This window comes from Schistocerca cancellata, chromosome 1 (assembly GCF_023864275.1).
Source record: "Schistocerca cancellata isolate TAMUIC-IGC-003103 chromosome 1, iqSchCanc2.1, whole genome shotgun sequence".
NCBI classification, from domain to species: Eukaryota; Metazoa; Arthropoda; class Insecta; order Orthoptera; family Acrididae; genus Schistocerca; species Schistocerca cancellata.
In genome coordinates, this window is record NC_064626.1 from 81,336,071 (window position 1) to 81,353,614 (window position 17,544).

General features: G+C 39.1%; 1 protein-coding gene across 1 annotated transcript in view; it reads right to left on the minus strand.

Moving 5' to 3' along the window:
- The window catches only part of LOC126176519 (baculoviral IAP repeat-containing protein 6), a 329,968-nt gene that overhangs the window by 141,575 nt on the left and 170,849 nt on the right, over positions 1-17,544 (minus strand). The window contains exons 35-37 of the mRNA XM_049924030.1: positions 9,572-9,976; positions 8,995-9,262; positions 2,614-2,843 (exon numbers count right to left, since the gene is read on the minus strand). Coding sequence (XP_049779987.1) covers positions 2,614-2,843; positions 8,995-9,262; positions 9,572-9,976 — 903 coding nt within the window. The remainder of the gene's footprint in view (positions 1-2,613; positions 2,844-8,994; positions 9,263-9,571; positions 9,977-17,544) is intronic.

Sequence of the window (17,544 nt, forward strand, 5' to 3'; positions counted from 1 at the left end):
GTGACTGGGGAAGTTTCCTTGATGGAAATGCAACCTTATTATTGAAATTAGATATCATCTGTAGACTGTCCAATCTGTAAACCCAGATCATCTAGACTGACCAAGTTGCACATTATAGTACTAGCTTCTTCTAGCTACTTCTGCCATCCTGTTTCTTCCAACTCTCCTGCTGAGATATTGAGTGTCCTTGCTTTACGCCCAGGAAATCTGTAGGTATACACTGGTAAATACAGATTGTCATTCCAACACACCCTATATTCACAACACCCTGGCTCCACTCTTTGCTGGTTCCTGTTCTCCACTTCCCCCACTCCTTTTGTTTTCACTCTTCACCAGTTTCCATTCACAATATTTTGATTCAAAGGTGTCTGATCTATGAACCTTTATTCACACAGTTCTCTCAGTAGTCCAGCTCTACCTATAACCTACACTGCCTTCAGCCTTCCCCAATCCTCACCACCTACGGAACAAGTGAAATATCTTGTGAACCCTGCCTGCAGGTGCCACATTTCTACCTCTTCCTCGCTGTTCCCCACTATCTTAAATCTTGCTGCTCCCTTCATTTCACCGCATATTACCCTCCCCTCTTCCTCCATCCTGTTCTACCCAACACTACCCCTTACCTCATTCTGACCACAAGTTCTGGACAATCCCCCCCCCCCTCACTCTCTCTCTCTCTCTCTCTCTCTCTCTCTCTCTCTCTCTCTCTGTGTGTGTGTGTGTGTGTGTGTGTGTATGTGTGTGTGTGTGTGTGTGTGTGAGGGGGGGCGCAGTTCCAAACACAATGGCAGTATTAATTTAACCCATAAAAAACAATGCACACCTGTCCCCCTACACACACACACACACACACACACACACACACACACACACACACACACACACACACACACAATTTAATTAACAAACATAATTGTTGAAGACAGCTATCACATAAATTTAATTTGTTAATACTGTGTTTTAACTTTTCTTGCAATGTAAGAAACACAGTTAAACAATATCTACACTTCCAGGAAGTGTAGATATTGTATTGTGTATTAATATACAATCGTAATGAGTGTAAAGTACAATTTAATTATTTTTGGAAGTATGCAAGAATTTATGGATCTTCACCGAATTCTTGGCTCTTATCTCTCCTAAGTTAGTTCTTAATTTTGAACTAACAAGCCTGTAGTTGGAGAACATTTTCTCAATGGGTTCAGTGCTGTTAGAGCAAGAAGGTGTTTCATGAAAGTAATAAATCCTGTTGGTAAGTTTCCTTTTCTTTTTTTTTCTGTTTTCAGCTCCCTTATATTCGACCATTTGTTTGCACCAGAAAAAATAGCGGCAGGAAAATAGTCATAACAAGCAATTCTAGAAGACACAACACTTGCCATCCACTCTGGGTGCACTCTATGAGCCAGTTTTCTGCACTTCCTTCTTTTTCAGCTGTTAATAATCTCTTTCTGAATCTTGGGTGTAACTTATAAGCAAAATAGTGAAAGTGTTCTAGTACTTGTTCCTTTATTTATTTATTTATTTATTTTATTTTATTCTTATATGGTTTTATATTGGTACTTTCTAAAAGATCGATCCATAGCTCAACAGTATGTGCTGTCTGGTCGAAGAAAGTCCAGGACTCTACAAACCTCTGACAGTTGTCGGAGAAAATAAATGGCATCTTCATAAATTATAACATTATCTTCTTGAAGAATCTGTTACAATTTCTACATATTTAGAATAATTATTGATACAGGTACATAGGCAATCATCCTGGTAATTCCATCCAGCAGGATGGATCAGACCATTCTTTTCCTTTGACCAATCACGTGATTCATGGAGGTTCCGAAAGTACTTACAAACTTCACCTACATGCTTTAATACTCTAGTAGGTGTTATTTCTTCTTTTAGTAGATTAATATAATGATCCAAATACCCACATGTTAACAACTCACACATCTTGTTTTAAAGATGTTACATTTTTAGTATTTTACTGTCATTATCAGTGCAAACAGCAAATACTTTTTCTGGAAATTATCTTCAGACTTTTAACTGCATTTTTCAAAGACTCTGCACAATATTTAGCTGTCTGTTGGATGGTTTCACAATCAATTGTGTTTACCAGACATGCTTGTTGGCCTATGGATATTGGTTGCTATAATTCATAATATGGATTTAGTGCCTGAACAAAACACGAATTTCTACTACTACATGGTCTTTACAAGCATGTGCTTAAAAAAAGGTTGCGATAACTGTGCAAGGCTTTGGCTGCCAAAAAGAGAAAATTCCATTTACTAATTTTAGGCTGTTTAATTTATCATTGTTTTCTATTAATAAAGAAGTTGTAGGATGAGCTAGTGTTATGAATAAATTAAATATAGGAATCTAAATTGAACTGTGTGTCAATACAGAAAAATTCCAAAGAGCCTAATAAAACGCATAAAAAAGGACAATTTAACCCACAAGTTTTTTTTAATACCTGGGATATTCTCAACCCTGGTAAGCATGCTCTCAAGAACAGTTTCTGAAGCTAAGCTAGTTCAATGCCTCCACTAAACACACACACACACACACACACACACACACACACACACAGAAAAGTATGATGCATAATGATTTCCAATTCTCACATACCTCATTATTGTTGGATAATGGTGTCTGCACTATGTGACAGCATAACTTTAGAAGATTACACAATAAAGCATCCCAAGTAGCTGGTCTACTTTGTTTTGATTCACTTCCCAGTACTGATGCAAAAAGGCCTCCAAAACATGAAGAAGCATCATTTGTGCCGATGGAAGGTTCCGATATACTTCTGCAACGCACCTTCTCTGAGCTCAAAATGTAATTGTATGCCAAATTTGCTGAAAAATCATAAACCAGAGAGGAACTTACTGAGTAGAAATAATTACTTCCCTCCAAACAAAACCATATTCTATTTTAGAATAAAATCTTTTTGGGTAAGATGTAATAGCATAATTTCAAACTTCATGTGTAAAATGTCACTGGTATTTCTTATTTACAGAAAATGACAATGCATCATGATGATGAAAAATATGTCAGTCTTATTTACTTACACAGAAAAAGCAAACTGTCTTAAGAAAACAGATTGACCGCCTTTTGTAATTTTTTTTATTATGTATTTCAGCTAGAACCATACAAGTGGTATCATTACCATTTTTGTCTTACTTCCAAGTCATTATTACATGATTTGAACACTTTATGTTTACTAACTCAACAACCGAATAGGCCTGAAGAGGAACTAACTGTGTAATGTACTCCAAGCCTCTGATGACAACTTGAAGTCAAAAACTGGTAATGATATCATGTGTAACCTGAGACTGAATATAAAATTTTAAAAAAATTACATTTTGTGGAAAACCAATGTACAATTAAACAATTTTCATATACAACTAGCCATTGGAATAGAAACCTATAACATAGAGCAACAGTTAAAAAATTAATATACTGAAAAACGTTATCCAGTCACTGACAAAAGAAACATGCACAATCACATAATTAACAAGTGGAAACAGTAAAAAGGGAAGTGCATCAGTTCAAACAAGGTAACTTAGTTCACATGTAATTTCGCGGCACACATTGCTACTGGTTTAAATATATATGACTGACTTAACAATCTCTCTCTCTCTCTCTCTCTCTCTCTCTCTCTCTCTCTATCTCACTGTGTGTCTGTGTAGAAATCAGGGAAGGGGGCAGGATGAAAGTGATCATTACTTGAATGATAAGATTCCAGAATTTAAGTACATGCAGCATAATAGACCATGGCTAACTTCTTTTGCTAGCCATCATAAAACATTTTGAAACTGACAACCATTTAAACTTATCTTCCTGCACTAGGAAAAGTTCTTAAATCTTTTTGAAAAAGTCTCTAGCACTCCTAATCTATCAGGTTCTATAACTGTCATTCCATAGTTATACATCAACAACGATAATTTCACTCTGTTCCAGTAACTTTAAGACATGTTAAAACAAATTTGAGCATTGCAGAAGTCGTCATTTAATACATCCCACGGTATTTCAAATGGGCACCTGCCAGTCATCTTCAAGTAAGTCACCGAAAACTGATGAAGACTTGCTCTGTTCCACAATATATATAGTTCTGCACGTTTTCAGTACATGCATCAAAATCAGGTTGACATACTGATCACACTTCCTGGCAGCAGCATCCTCAATGGTGGAACTCAACTGTCCTTTGCAGAACCGTTCATCGGCAAATGCTCACATCGCATCTGTAACTTAGCTAACTTTATCAATAGATTGGGGCTCTCTGCCTAAGCAGTTCTGACCATAGTTTGATGTGGTACCACCTTTTACATAGGTCCCTTTTGCAGATTCTTTGACACTAATTGGCAAATAGTTTCAGGTGGGCTCAGAGTTTTCTTTCAGCACCCACTATCCTGAACCTACCTTATGTTCAAACAAGAATATTCCAAACAGACTGATGGCACTGTCATGGACAGCTCTCTGTATCCCTTTATGGCCAACCTTTTTATGGAGGACTTCAAGGCGAGAGAACTTGAATCATCTGCCCTTAAATCAAACGTATTTTGGAGGGATGTGGATAATGCTTTCATATGTGGCCTCATGGAGAAGATAAATTGATGGAGTTTCATCACCACCTCAATTCCATTCATAACAACATTTGATTCACTGTGGCAGTAGAGAAAGGTGGATGTCTGCCTTTCTTGGACGTCTTGGTTAGACGAAAGAATGATATCTCTCAGGGGAATTCAGTTGATCATATGTCCACTCATCCTGATTTGTATTTGAAAGCATCAAGTTATCATCCATTGCAAGCTATGAGCATGCTTAAAACATTCATTCGCAGGAATCACACTTCACACAATTAACAAAATATTTCAGGCTATTATGCCGTGGTCGAAGGGATTTCACTTTAAAATCCGAAGTTTCATCCCCAACTGTGGGAGACAATTTCAAGGCGTAGCTTTGTCGAATGTCCAATTCACACCCTGCAGTGAATCAGGGTGAGAATTGGACATTTGCCAAAGCTACAACCCCCTTGAAAATGTCCTCCGCAGATGGGGACGAAACGTCAGCTTTTAAAGTGAAATGCCTTTGACCATGGCATAATGGCCCGGAATATTTTATTAATTGTGGCAATTCCAGCCGTGAAAGTTTACATTTTACAAAGAGTTCTCACTGTCTCAGATTTGGATAGATTGCCTAAGGAGCTCGCCCACCTGAAAACAGTGTTCAGAACAAATGGATTTACCATCTAGCAAATTAAAACAACACTGTCAGTTAAAACCAAGACTCAGGAAGTGCATAAAGAAGAGAACTTGCCAGCAAACACTGTAGCTTTTCTTTCTTTCTGTCAGCAACATTTCATTTAAAATAGCAAGATTCCTCTATAAATTTCAGCTGAAAATGATTTTCTGTCCCCCACCTACGACTGCAAATCTTTTGGAATTAGAGAAGGACAACTTGTAATTGCGGAAGGCCGGAATTTACAAACTACGTTGTCAGTGTGGCACGGCTTACATAGGACAGACCACACTTATGGTGAAAGAATGTTGAACTGAACATCAACAATGTACTCGCCTTTAACAACTAAGCAAGTCTTCTACTGCTGCACACTGTATTTCCACTGAACATTCATTCAATGGAGTATGATTCTGAACACAAAAACATTGTTTTGGGACTGAATTATTGAAGAATTAGTGGAAATACACGTGGAGGAGAAACTGATGAACTGTGATTGCAGCTAACAGTTGGACAGCGCACAGAACCCCATCATCTCCGCAATTTGTTCTAATCGGAGATGACGGTGTGTGCCAATGGCCACAGCGAGTGGTAACGCAGAGTACAGCTGTCCCACAGTTCCACCAGTGACACTGCTGCCAGGAAGTGTGACCTGTCTATCAACCTAGTTCTGATGACTGTATGGAATACCCACTGCATGCTGTATACTGTGTATTGCAACAAATCTTCATAAGTTTTTGATGGCTCACCTGAAGATGACTGGCAGATGCCCAGATGAGATACTGTGGGATGTATCAAACAACAAGCGTTTGCAGGCCCTTAGTTTGTTTGAACATTCAATTCACAACTTAAAAGACCTGTACTTCAACCCTTTTCATTCATTATAAGGTAATTAAATTAAGTACAAATGATGCTAAGAGATCTTGAGGAAGGTAAAATGAACAGTTTTAGAAAACATATTTTCATATTGTGTTTCTTGTTTATGCCTCATCCAGTTTACCATGTGATTATAAGATGTGAGCACTTCCTGATAGGAAAACTGAGGAGATTCTCATGGGACTCAGGAAGTGTAAGATGTAGAGGATGTGTGTCAAGCTGCTCTGTCATTTCTGCACCATTTTCTGTTTTCTTAAATTGTACATATTCTGTAACATATGGGGTCATCCAGAAAGTAAAGAAAATTTTGGCATAAATGAATAAAAATGAAAGATTTTTCAACACCAAACTTTGTAAATAAAGTTACAGTACATTACCCTATCTTTCAATGTAGTCATCTTAACTGTCAAGGCACTTAATGTAACTTGGGACCAATTTTTCAATTCTCATGTTGCACTCCTACTGTCAAAGACATGAGCCAGCACGTCACTGCTTGTTTGAGATCTTCATTGTTTGCTAACTGTTTTCCACTCAACAATTCATTTAGTTTCAGGAGAAAGTCACATGGTGCCAAGTCAGAGCTGTAAGAAAGACTTAAAAAAATGTCCCGTGTAAGACGCTGAAGTTTTTGCAGTGCTTGAGCTGATGCTAGAGGCCAAACATTGTCATTAATGAAGAAAACCTTTGCCAACAACATTCCATATCAATGAAGGCATGTTCCTTGCACTATCACCCTAAATATTCTTTATTTGCTTATAAATTTCAATACGCCAAAATTTTTTGCATTCTCACAACAAACAACACTACACACTTGGCATCTGGCAGGATTTTGAATGGAATCCGCTATTTCGAAAGGTTACAGAACAAAGAGGTATGACCGCTAAGCAACAAAACTTGGCTCACAACGAGGCGGGGGAACAAGCTAACTGGCATGTTTGTAATCGCAGTAGTGGGGAATCGACAGTGGGTGATGTACACAATCTTTCTTTCATTTCTGGATGACCCTCATAATTTTGAACTTAAGCTGACTGATTAAAATACAAATTAAAGTTTCAGCAATTGATGTGACAATGAGGAACACTATAAGTCACATTTTAACAGTACTAACTATTTAAAGCTGCACGCAAGAAATTTTAATTTGTAAGTTGTGTTTCCTGTAGCTAACCACAAACTTAACAAAGAACACTTTTTTATATCCTTCAGATTCATGGATGCCCCTCATTCTGTATCTGTCACAAATGCATCCATATGTAGTGTAAATATGGAAAAAAGATGAACATCCACATGTGTAAAAGCAGAAAATATATGCAGAAATAAACAGATTTGACAAAGATTGCCACAGGTACCAAAAAGTGCTTGCGGCTTGTTGCTGAATAATATCCCAATTAGAATACTAATTATTCCCAATATTACCAGTGCCATGTCTCCTGCCTCATCCAGGACGGGGAATGAGATTTTTCCTTTACCAACATTTCACTTGTTTCTATCCAGCTGTAGTACAAAATTCAATGATATTTTTAAATTTCTCTGTCTGTCTCTAATGTTCCACTTGCTCCTGTTCCAGCATACGGTAAGATGAAATTCTCTTCTGTCACAAGCATGGTTAGTATTGATATCTTTAGTTCCACTGAGTAGTTTTACAAGACTGAGATATTGTTACAGACTTCAGAACATTCACATTTCCCTGATGTGAGTAATCTTTAAAATGAACTGAACAGAATTGCCAAGCTTGAACTGCCAGGAAGCAGTAACATGACATGAAAATGTAAAACACTTACATGGAGATGGGAAAATACTAGCTACATTATTTACTTTTCTAAACAATTTAGTCCCAAAATACAGACTTTAATTGCTCATAACTATTGCTCCAAACTATGTTCCCGCAGACTGTATTATATTCTTGATACTCCAAAACCTTCATTATGTTGTAAAGAGGTCGCTTTCAATAAGATGTTAGCCAAAGCAGCATAATTTATTTCTGAACAGGCAATGAAAACTGCTTGTTATGCGACACATTATGCATTTGTGGTAATTTTTGTATATTTTACATTATTGTTTTCTGTATTTCTCAATACTGACAATATATTATACAGATATACCTAAGTATTTCTGGATAAAAATGAAAATAATCAATTTTTGACAACATAATGTAATGGATAGATTTAAAAAAATCTCATCAAACGGTGGCAGGGTAACACACACACAAAAAAGATTTTATGCATACAACCTTTCGGAGCCAGTAGTTCCTTCTTCCAGCAGAGTGCTTAAGAGTAAGGAAGGGGGGTTAAGAAAACAGACTGAAAAGATTTAGGAAAAGGATTATAGTCCAGGAAGTCACCCAAAACCCCAGGTGAGGGAAGATTTACCAGACAGGATAAGAAGGGTATTTCCTTACCATTCTGTCCAGTAAGTCTTTCCTGACCCAGGGTTCTAACTGACTTTTCCAAACTCTAATCCTTTTCCTTCCCTCCTCTTGTTCCCCTGAATCCTTATGCTGGAAAAAGGAACCACTGGCTCTGAAAGCTTGCATACGGAAAACCTTTTTTTATGTGTGTGTTCTCCTGACCCCGCTTATTATTTTTACAGAATGTTTGTTATCTGAGAAAGGGTTTCTGCAAATTCATTGCATGTAGCAATCTTAGTTAGCTCTCTAATGAAAATGGTTTTCCCATATGCAATAATTCTGTTAGTTTCTTAAATACTGATGAAAATGCACTATGAGGCTAAGAGTTTTTGTAGTGGGAAATGAAATATGGCTCTTCAGGAACAAATTTTAATTATTGTTGATTCCATTTCACATATTGCAATTTTATCACGAAAGTATCACTAGAAGCTGCATTTCTTAACAACAACAACAACAGATTTATTGGATGTGATAAAGCGTTGAAATCTTACCAACACATTCGACAATGCTTATCGCTGTTGACAGATTTACTGCAGTGAAGTTCAGATTTAATATCAAGTCTACTAATTCACACTGTGCATCAAGAGGTCCCTGGCGATTGGTGAGTGCACCTGTGGTTTGAACTAGCTTGTAAATCAGCTGCAACAGCAGTTCCTTCAAAGAATTACCCAATCGGCTGCCAGGGCTGATAACATCACAACGGCTCTGCAGCCGAACAAGCAGCTCTCTCATTGCTCCACACACCGAGGGGCCTGCCTGCTGCAAAACCAAAATCATCTGATACCACCAACTTACACATACACAAGACAAACACATAGGTAGAACAGAAATTAGGCATCCAAAAGAAAGACTTTGGTCTGCAACCACCTGTCAATTACATCAGAATCTACCCCCTAAGCATTTGTACATAACACTTTTACAGTTTACATTTTACAACTGGAATTATTTAGTACAGTTATCCTTTCAGCATTTCTTGCGATAAAAAATATCTTATATATAATAGCATTGTCTCACACCTAATGATTTTCATCCAGTACCAAGTTTTTATGTACACTTTGCAATACTTACAGTGCCTTTGTCCGATGAGACGTAACTGAGACTCGAACCAGAGAGGAAACGCAGTAACATTGGAAGAAACTGTGGATCTTCAACAATCACACCAGATGTAGCATGAAGAGATACTTCGACATCATCGAGTCCCATTGACCAAGCTTCACCACTCTGAGCCTGAATTTGAGGCTGATTCGCCATCAGTATAAGACATTGGAATGCAAGGCACCAAACACGGAGTGATACCCCAGGTTGCTGGGCTAGTGCCGAAATCAGTCCTGATACAGCTCGAGTTGTCACACGTACAGCAGGAACAGCACCTGGGTCAAACAAGCCAGGTGCTCCACCCACAGGCTCAAAAGCACTATCACTGTTCAACATCAGCCACAGCTGTAGCACCAGTTCTATGTTCATCCAAGATTTCTGTAAACCACACATCATAATTACATATACTGCAAAGAAATAGACACACAATGGAAAAATAATGACATGACCCCCCTGCCCCCCTCCCACACACACACACACACACACACACACACACACACACACACACACACACAAAGCTACAGCCTCTGGATGCTGCAGTCTTTTACAGAACATTGTCACAAAGAAATATACTTTATATAACAAAACAAAGACAGCCACAAAATTAATGAAAACAAAAAAGCTGTACAAATGAGAATTTATTGCCTCTGAAGTAAAATATTCTGCACTGGAAGGAATAATTGTTTGGTGAATGACATCAAAATTCTTTGAGATGAAAGGTGTCCGAGCTTTCACTACACATTTTTATCCTGCTCTAATTATATACTTTTACTCAGTTTTTATTTGCTTAAGCAGCTAAGGATATCCTTAAGGTAAAAATTTTCTCAGGGACTATAGTTCTCATTCTGACTTATCACCATAACAGAAAAACCACGCATTCGGAATGAAAGGATGCATTCGTGACATGTTTGTCATTGACATTCTGTATGAACCAGAGAGATATGGGAATCTTCCTTATACTTTTTTAAGCTCTTTTTAAGTGTAAAAAGTAGCAACAAATGTAACATTATAAAACTGTTTCACTTGCATCAATTTTACTTTTTACTATCTTATGTGATACTGGTTATATTAGGGAAAGTAGATGAGTCACCTGAAGTTTGTATTTTTCAAATTAGCTTCTCCTCAACTGAACTTCAGACCATGTGAGATCTGTCACAGATTTCTGACTAGCATGCTGTAATCTCAGAAATGTTCAATGATCTCCAGTTGGAAAGATGCTGGACATCACACAAAGGCCTTCTGTTAACATTCGAAGGTGTACATTCTGAGATGCTTCAAGAAACGTATTACTTCGTTACATCTGCTTCTCAGGAAACAATCATTTTGGGCTTACTGCGCTGTATCACGACAGTCATTACTGTGGTGCACTAACAAAATGGAATACGGAGGGAGAAAAATGGTATTTGTAGTGGTACATACCACTCCTTGGAAGGGATGTCTATCCTTGTGCCATCTTCCTGACGAATGATACTGACAACAAAAGTAATTTATACAGAAAGAAACTGGTAACATAAAATAATACGTCTAATGCAAAGGTGCCGTTTTGTGTACTGTTTTATTTTTGTTTCACAAGTGGTGAGCCATACTGAGGGACGATATGTCTTCAGAACAGGATGGTGGTTGAAATGACTTAGTGAGAGGAAATATATGTTCGGATGTTGCAAGAATTACTCTGTGGATCACTGTCCTGCCCTAGAGAGGCTCAGATTTCTGAAGAACAATTTTATCAACAATGTTTACAGTTTAAAATGGTACTCAGATGAACTTTTGATACTGATCTTGTATGCAGAAGCATTAATACATCTGATTAGTATGAGTTGTCAATATACACATAGTACACGAAAATCTCTCACATGTTAAGTTGGAAATGATGTGGAAAGTTTACACCTAAAAAATGACATGAAGAGAACTTTTTTTTTATTTAAATTCATTACTACTGTTTACTGACGACATTTGGAAGATCAATGTGGGGAAGTACATTGTCAAACTATTGACATAAAGATATAACAACCACCACACAGATCAATCAACAGCAACCACAAAATTACTGCACTGTGTACCCCTTTGCTTCACTCTGTATATAACTTTCATGGCACCTATGTAGATTTACTGTAAAATTCATTGAGAACATGTGTTCCAACTACAAAGCTGTGATTCTTACCTTGAAAACTCAATCTTTAAAAACTCTCGAATGTCTTCCCAAATGTGCATCATGACTTGCCCATGAGCTGGAGTTCTTTTTCCGAATTATGGACAAAAAATACTGGAATGAAGTGTTTAGATGTCAAAGTGGTCTGGAGAGCAATATTTCATTTCATGGAGTAATAAAACAACCGAGCATGGCTATCGCAATAGCACCTGTAAGTCTGTCCTGTGAGATCAGACGTCACAAATGTTTTATTGGAGAACAGCCACATTAGATGATAAGAGATATTTCTCTTATAAGGGGCATTTACTTCAATGGCTGCTAAGTGTCAGATTTTGGCTGTGTACTACTAAAGAGTTCTGAGACTTAAGGGACCTGCTCCAATATTTCTTCAGTGGTAACAACAGCCTCCCTGGGTCAGTCAGCTGACTCCAGGGTGGAGAACTGGTTGGTGATTTGGTGATTCACATCAGCGAAATGGAAGTTGACCGAAGAGAGGTGCTGCACAGTATCACTGTTGTAAAGGATTGCTGAGTTGGAGAAGGGCAACAACATTGGTCTTTGTTCGACTTCTCAGTACCTTCAAATTTTTCAGATGTGGATCCAGAAATATGCTGACTTTAGGGGTGCAAAATGTCTTCTTGAGAGCATTCCTTTTTAAATTTCCATTCTTCTGATTGCATCACATGCGACTTCACCAATATGGGTGAAGATTTTGTGGTAGATTGAACAACTTTAGTGGGTGGAGGTGAGGACGTCACCTTAGCACTACGCGATTTCACAACTTTAGCACACAACTGGACATCACAGGTCTGCGTGACCACATATTCATGGGCCATGACATAGCAACAGCAGTACTGTGACTGCTGGATAGTGGTATGCAATGCTTTTCGCTAGCTAACATTTTTCAAATAGCATGGACAGGTACCTTTCCCTTCGCCCAGATCTCCTAAATGGCTCGCTCAATGAGGTACACAGTGCATTCACGGGATGAAGTGGCTTGGTTGCCAGTACAGACGGTGCAGAGGGGAAAAGAAAGTTGGCAATCTTCCTCATGAACAACCTTGGCGCAAGTTCCACATTGGGCTGCATTCTTACACGACTTGTGAGTAGGGTTATAATGGTGACATTGGTAGCAACACATCGTGTTTGGTATGTAGGGTCCGACATTGATGAATCCATAGTCCACCTGGATCTTCAATGGGAGCTCCACTCAATCAAGCGTTAAGAAAAGGGTTCAGGTAGGCACGCACCCATTGGACTGGAGTTATGTCCTGATCAGATAGATCATGTTGTACATCTTCCTCTGTCACACTGTGTATATGATACCACATGAAGAAGTCAGTCTGCACTGAACCTCCTTACAAACTTTAAATTTTTGGGCTCAAAAGGCACTGCCTCTCTCTGGAAGCAAAGTTCCATTGTGTAAGCAAGTGCAGGATTTTAATTGGCCTGCGACTGTCTCCGCACCTTTCTGAATGATGAAATGGGTTAACTATAGAAACCATCTGACCTCCTGAGCATGACACCATGAGGCAGCAGGGTGCAACTGAAAAATTCATCAAGTCTTTGGCCTTATTCCCATTCTGTTTATTAGATGGAGGTTGAGTACATGGAGTCGACGTAAGCATCATGGGTGAATCCCCATTATTGCCTGCATCTCCAATGGCGCGCTCCTTCCTTCGGGGTCCCCACACAGGGGAGTACAACTATCTGCAATTGGGAAAGCAACAGCTCAGGCAATCACCGCTCCTTCGGCCTGTCCTTTCCCAGGGGATATGCACAACCCTTACCTTTCGACCTGGGTGCTGGGAGTTGTGCACCCAGTTGCCCTTTACATATTAAAAGCATGAGCAGATATTCAAGCATGCAGAGGGAGGAAGTTAGGTGAAAAGGGACACCTCAAATGCCAAAGCAGAGAAAAGAAATCAGGACAAGAAAGAGAGAAACACAAAAAAGTATACTTTCGTAAGTTTTGGTTAGCCTACTTTACAGAAGACCTGGTTCCCAAGGGAGGGATGAAAGAATAGAAGGAGGATAGATATGCAGCACAGAAAATATAGAGTACTGCAAGGGCAGGGGCCCCATGTGTGCCATGCACGTACTCACAAAAGAGTTGTGAGAAGAGGAGAAAGGGAGAGACGGAGAAAGAACTTTTTGGTGCACTGGCAGGATCAACGATGTGTGTATTACTGGAATTGGAGCAGGGAAGGTGATAGGTCACTGGGAGACAGGGACTAGTCAAGCTTTAGGCCAGAGTGGTTACAAATATGAAGGGAAAGTTCCCACTTGCACAATTCAGGAAAGCAGATGTGGGTATGAAGGATCTAGATGTCAAGCAGCCATTAGAGTGAAGCACACAATGTTGGGCTGCATGTTCAGCAACAGGATGGTCCAGCTCTTTCTGGGCCACAGTTTGGCGTGGTCATTCATGCGAACAGACAGCTTGTTAGCTGCCACACTCGTGTAGGAAGTAGCATAATGGTTGCAGATTGGCTGGTACATCACAATTGCTTGCAGATTAGCTAGTACATCACAACTGCTTTCACAGACAGCCCTGTCTTTGATGGGATAAGTCATGCTTGTGACATGACTGGAGTAGGTGGTGGCGAGAGGATGTATGGGACAAGTCTTCCATCTTGGTCTATTACAGGGAGGACAATGTGTATCTTCAGTGGGAGCTGGAATACCACTGTGAGAAGGGTGGGGAGGATATTCCACACTTCAGGAACAACTGAATCACATTCGCTGGCAGTGTTTCATCCACCTGGCTTGAAGTAAAGCTCCACTAGCCCCCTATCTCCTATCACATCAAAGGTAGAGCTACTTGTGAAAGCAGTCATGTGATCTGTATTCTATTCATCATAAGAATAAACCAGTTGTAAACATTCACCATGCATTCTTCTGCGTTTGCTTGGATCTCATTGGATTTCATGCCACGTGGAGCGGAAGCACAGCTCTGACCAGTAGTCAAGTCCGATCATAAGGATATGTTTTATGCTGTGTTAAATGCAAATAGACTGAGCGATAGCGCTGGACAACAGCTTTACCGGCGCATTAAACTCTGACAGCACTGCCTAGCCTGTGGCCCAACTAAGCTGCAATGGTATGAGTAGCTGCAGTTCAGATGTAAAAAGAGTCAAGCAAAGAAACAATATAGCTTCAAATGTCATTTAATTTTTAAAAGCAATAAAATAATATCTGGCAAAACTCCAGCACTACCATGTGCTTCTTACGTGACCAAGTGGAAATAATAAATTGCTCTCATTCTTACCTTACATAGTATTCTAATTATAAACAACAGTGATGAAAATTCCTAACAAATACACAGGGTAATTTTTCTGAGCGAGCTACACGGGATGCAAAAGCATACTGCAGGGATTTCACCGTACTGCTGAATACTGAAGCCAATGAAGGTATTAATTACAGTCACTTGTCAGGTAATCTCTTAGCTCCTTCCCTATCCAAATCCTAGAAATACATTTCAGTTCTGGAACTGTCACCTGCTATGGAGATAATGAGGTGATCAACAACAGACTCCAAGAAGCCACCCAGGCACCACATTTTCTCCTCTTCTTTTATAACATGCCATTATGTATCCCGCCAGCATTCAGCAGTGACGTGAGATAGCTGCATGCGTTAGTTCCAGCACATGTACCAGCTTAACAGTCTTGTTATTTCTTGGATCAAATCCCTTAACTTGGCTCCAGTCAGATCAGTTCTGTTGGGTTCATATTGTAATGGTACAGTGGCAAATGTAAAAATGAAGCATTTGTACGGTGTGCTCAATGCTGTGAAAATGATTGTTTTCCACATTTCTATGAGACTTATCTACATCTGTGGCATAAAACAATGGACATAATGACATAATCCAAATAAATTTTTTATTTTTGCCTTGAAAAATTAAATTATGTTTTCTTAATTTAAACAGCCTTTATTAACAGTCTTTCATAAAATGTCAATAATTAAGAAGTTATCTTTGAAATAAAACAGGAATTTCGTGTGCAATATATAATTAGAAACATTATTAAAAAGAAAAAAAAGATGATGAATTTTACAATTATGACATGTAGGTATTTCAAACCAATCGAGAGAAAAAAACGACTCAGGCGAGACTCGAACAAGCGAACCATGAACTACAGTGTATTATCAATCTACTACGCTACCGATACCACTATACGTACGATGTGAGCTTGAGTCTCAACTGCATCTAACACAGACCCTGGGAACGCTTCCAAGCAATTATATCTGCAAATTCATGAAAAACATTAAGAACAACCTATATCTCATCACATTTTAACTGTGCTCCACATGCGTGTTTCACAAACTATGGCACTGTAAGCAGTCTCAGCCATTTTCAAACTGTGAATTAACAGTGTGACAATCAGAGCACAACAATGCAGAGGCTGTGACTGTACACGATTTTTGAAACAAAAGCTACATAGGTAAAGCATGATTAAGAAATATGTTGATGGCTCTTAATACATTTGAATATCTTAAAATTTCATTTAACATATCTTAGTAATAATATATCTCATACATAAGAAAGACTTACTTCAAAGAGCATAACACCACCAGTGTATTGTGCTACAGCTTCTGACCAGTCATCACGTTTGTGTTTGTTTGCATCAAGCTTTTTCTTATGATGAACTGAGTATACAAGCTAAGCTGCAACCTCTGTGCTCCATTCTACATGGGCATGACAACCAAAATGCTGTCTGCCACATGAATGGCCATCTGTGGGCAAGTTGGTCCACCTAGTTGCTGAGCCTGCTGCCCAACACAATGTTCTTCATTTCAGTGGCTACTTCACAGCCTGTACACTCTTGATTCTTCCTATCAACACCACATTTCTGAACTGCACACGTGGGAATTCTCCCTGCAATATATCGCATATTCCCAGACACCCCTAGCCTCAACCTTGGTTAGTCACTGTCCTTCACCCACCTATCCCCTTCCATATCCACTCCAGCACTACACAGCCTTCCATTCCACAAACACACTCTCAGTCTTTTTATTCTCTCCTTTTCTGCTCCCTTTGCCTCCCCCATCCCCTCCCCATCTGTCTAGCCTCCAGACTGCACCTAGCTGCCCTATCCTCTTTCTACACCTACCCTGCATGCTACCATGCCTATCCTGTTCTCTCTTCCTACCCCCATCTCAGCCTCTTCCTTATCCCCACTACCCAGATCACTTCTCCCATCATGCACAGTCACTCACATTCTGGCTTTGACAGCCAAAGACAGTGGCCGTGTGTGTGTGTGTGTGTGTGTGTGTGTGTGTGTGTGTGTGTTTTGCCTACTCCAGAAGCTTATTTGCTTAGCAGTCCTTTTGTTGTGCCTGTCTGTGACTCAATATCTCCACTATATGGTGAGCAGTAATCTATCCTTTCCATAACATTGTTTATGTAAAGAACAGTTACAAATTATTATATAACATAGCATGTGAGAGCTTAACTTTTTTCACCAACTCATGAAAATGCCTCAGCTATGAATAGTTTTTGAATTACATTCCCATTTGCCCATCAACACTCTCACTCTCTCTCTCTCTCTCTCTCTCTCTCTGTCTCTGTTTTTCACTGCCCATTAGTAGAGCAGCAACTCTGACCACTGTATGATTTCCTGCACCGAAAAATGCTGTAGTGTCACAACATTGTTGACACTGTCAACTATACTGTCACTTGCACAATGACAGGTAATGATGAATTTTTTTAATAGGATGAAACACTGCAAATGTATGGCAAGATGGCAAATCTTTTTGGATCCTTACATCATAATTACATTTATGTTATTATTTAATG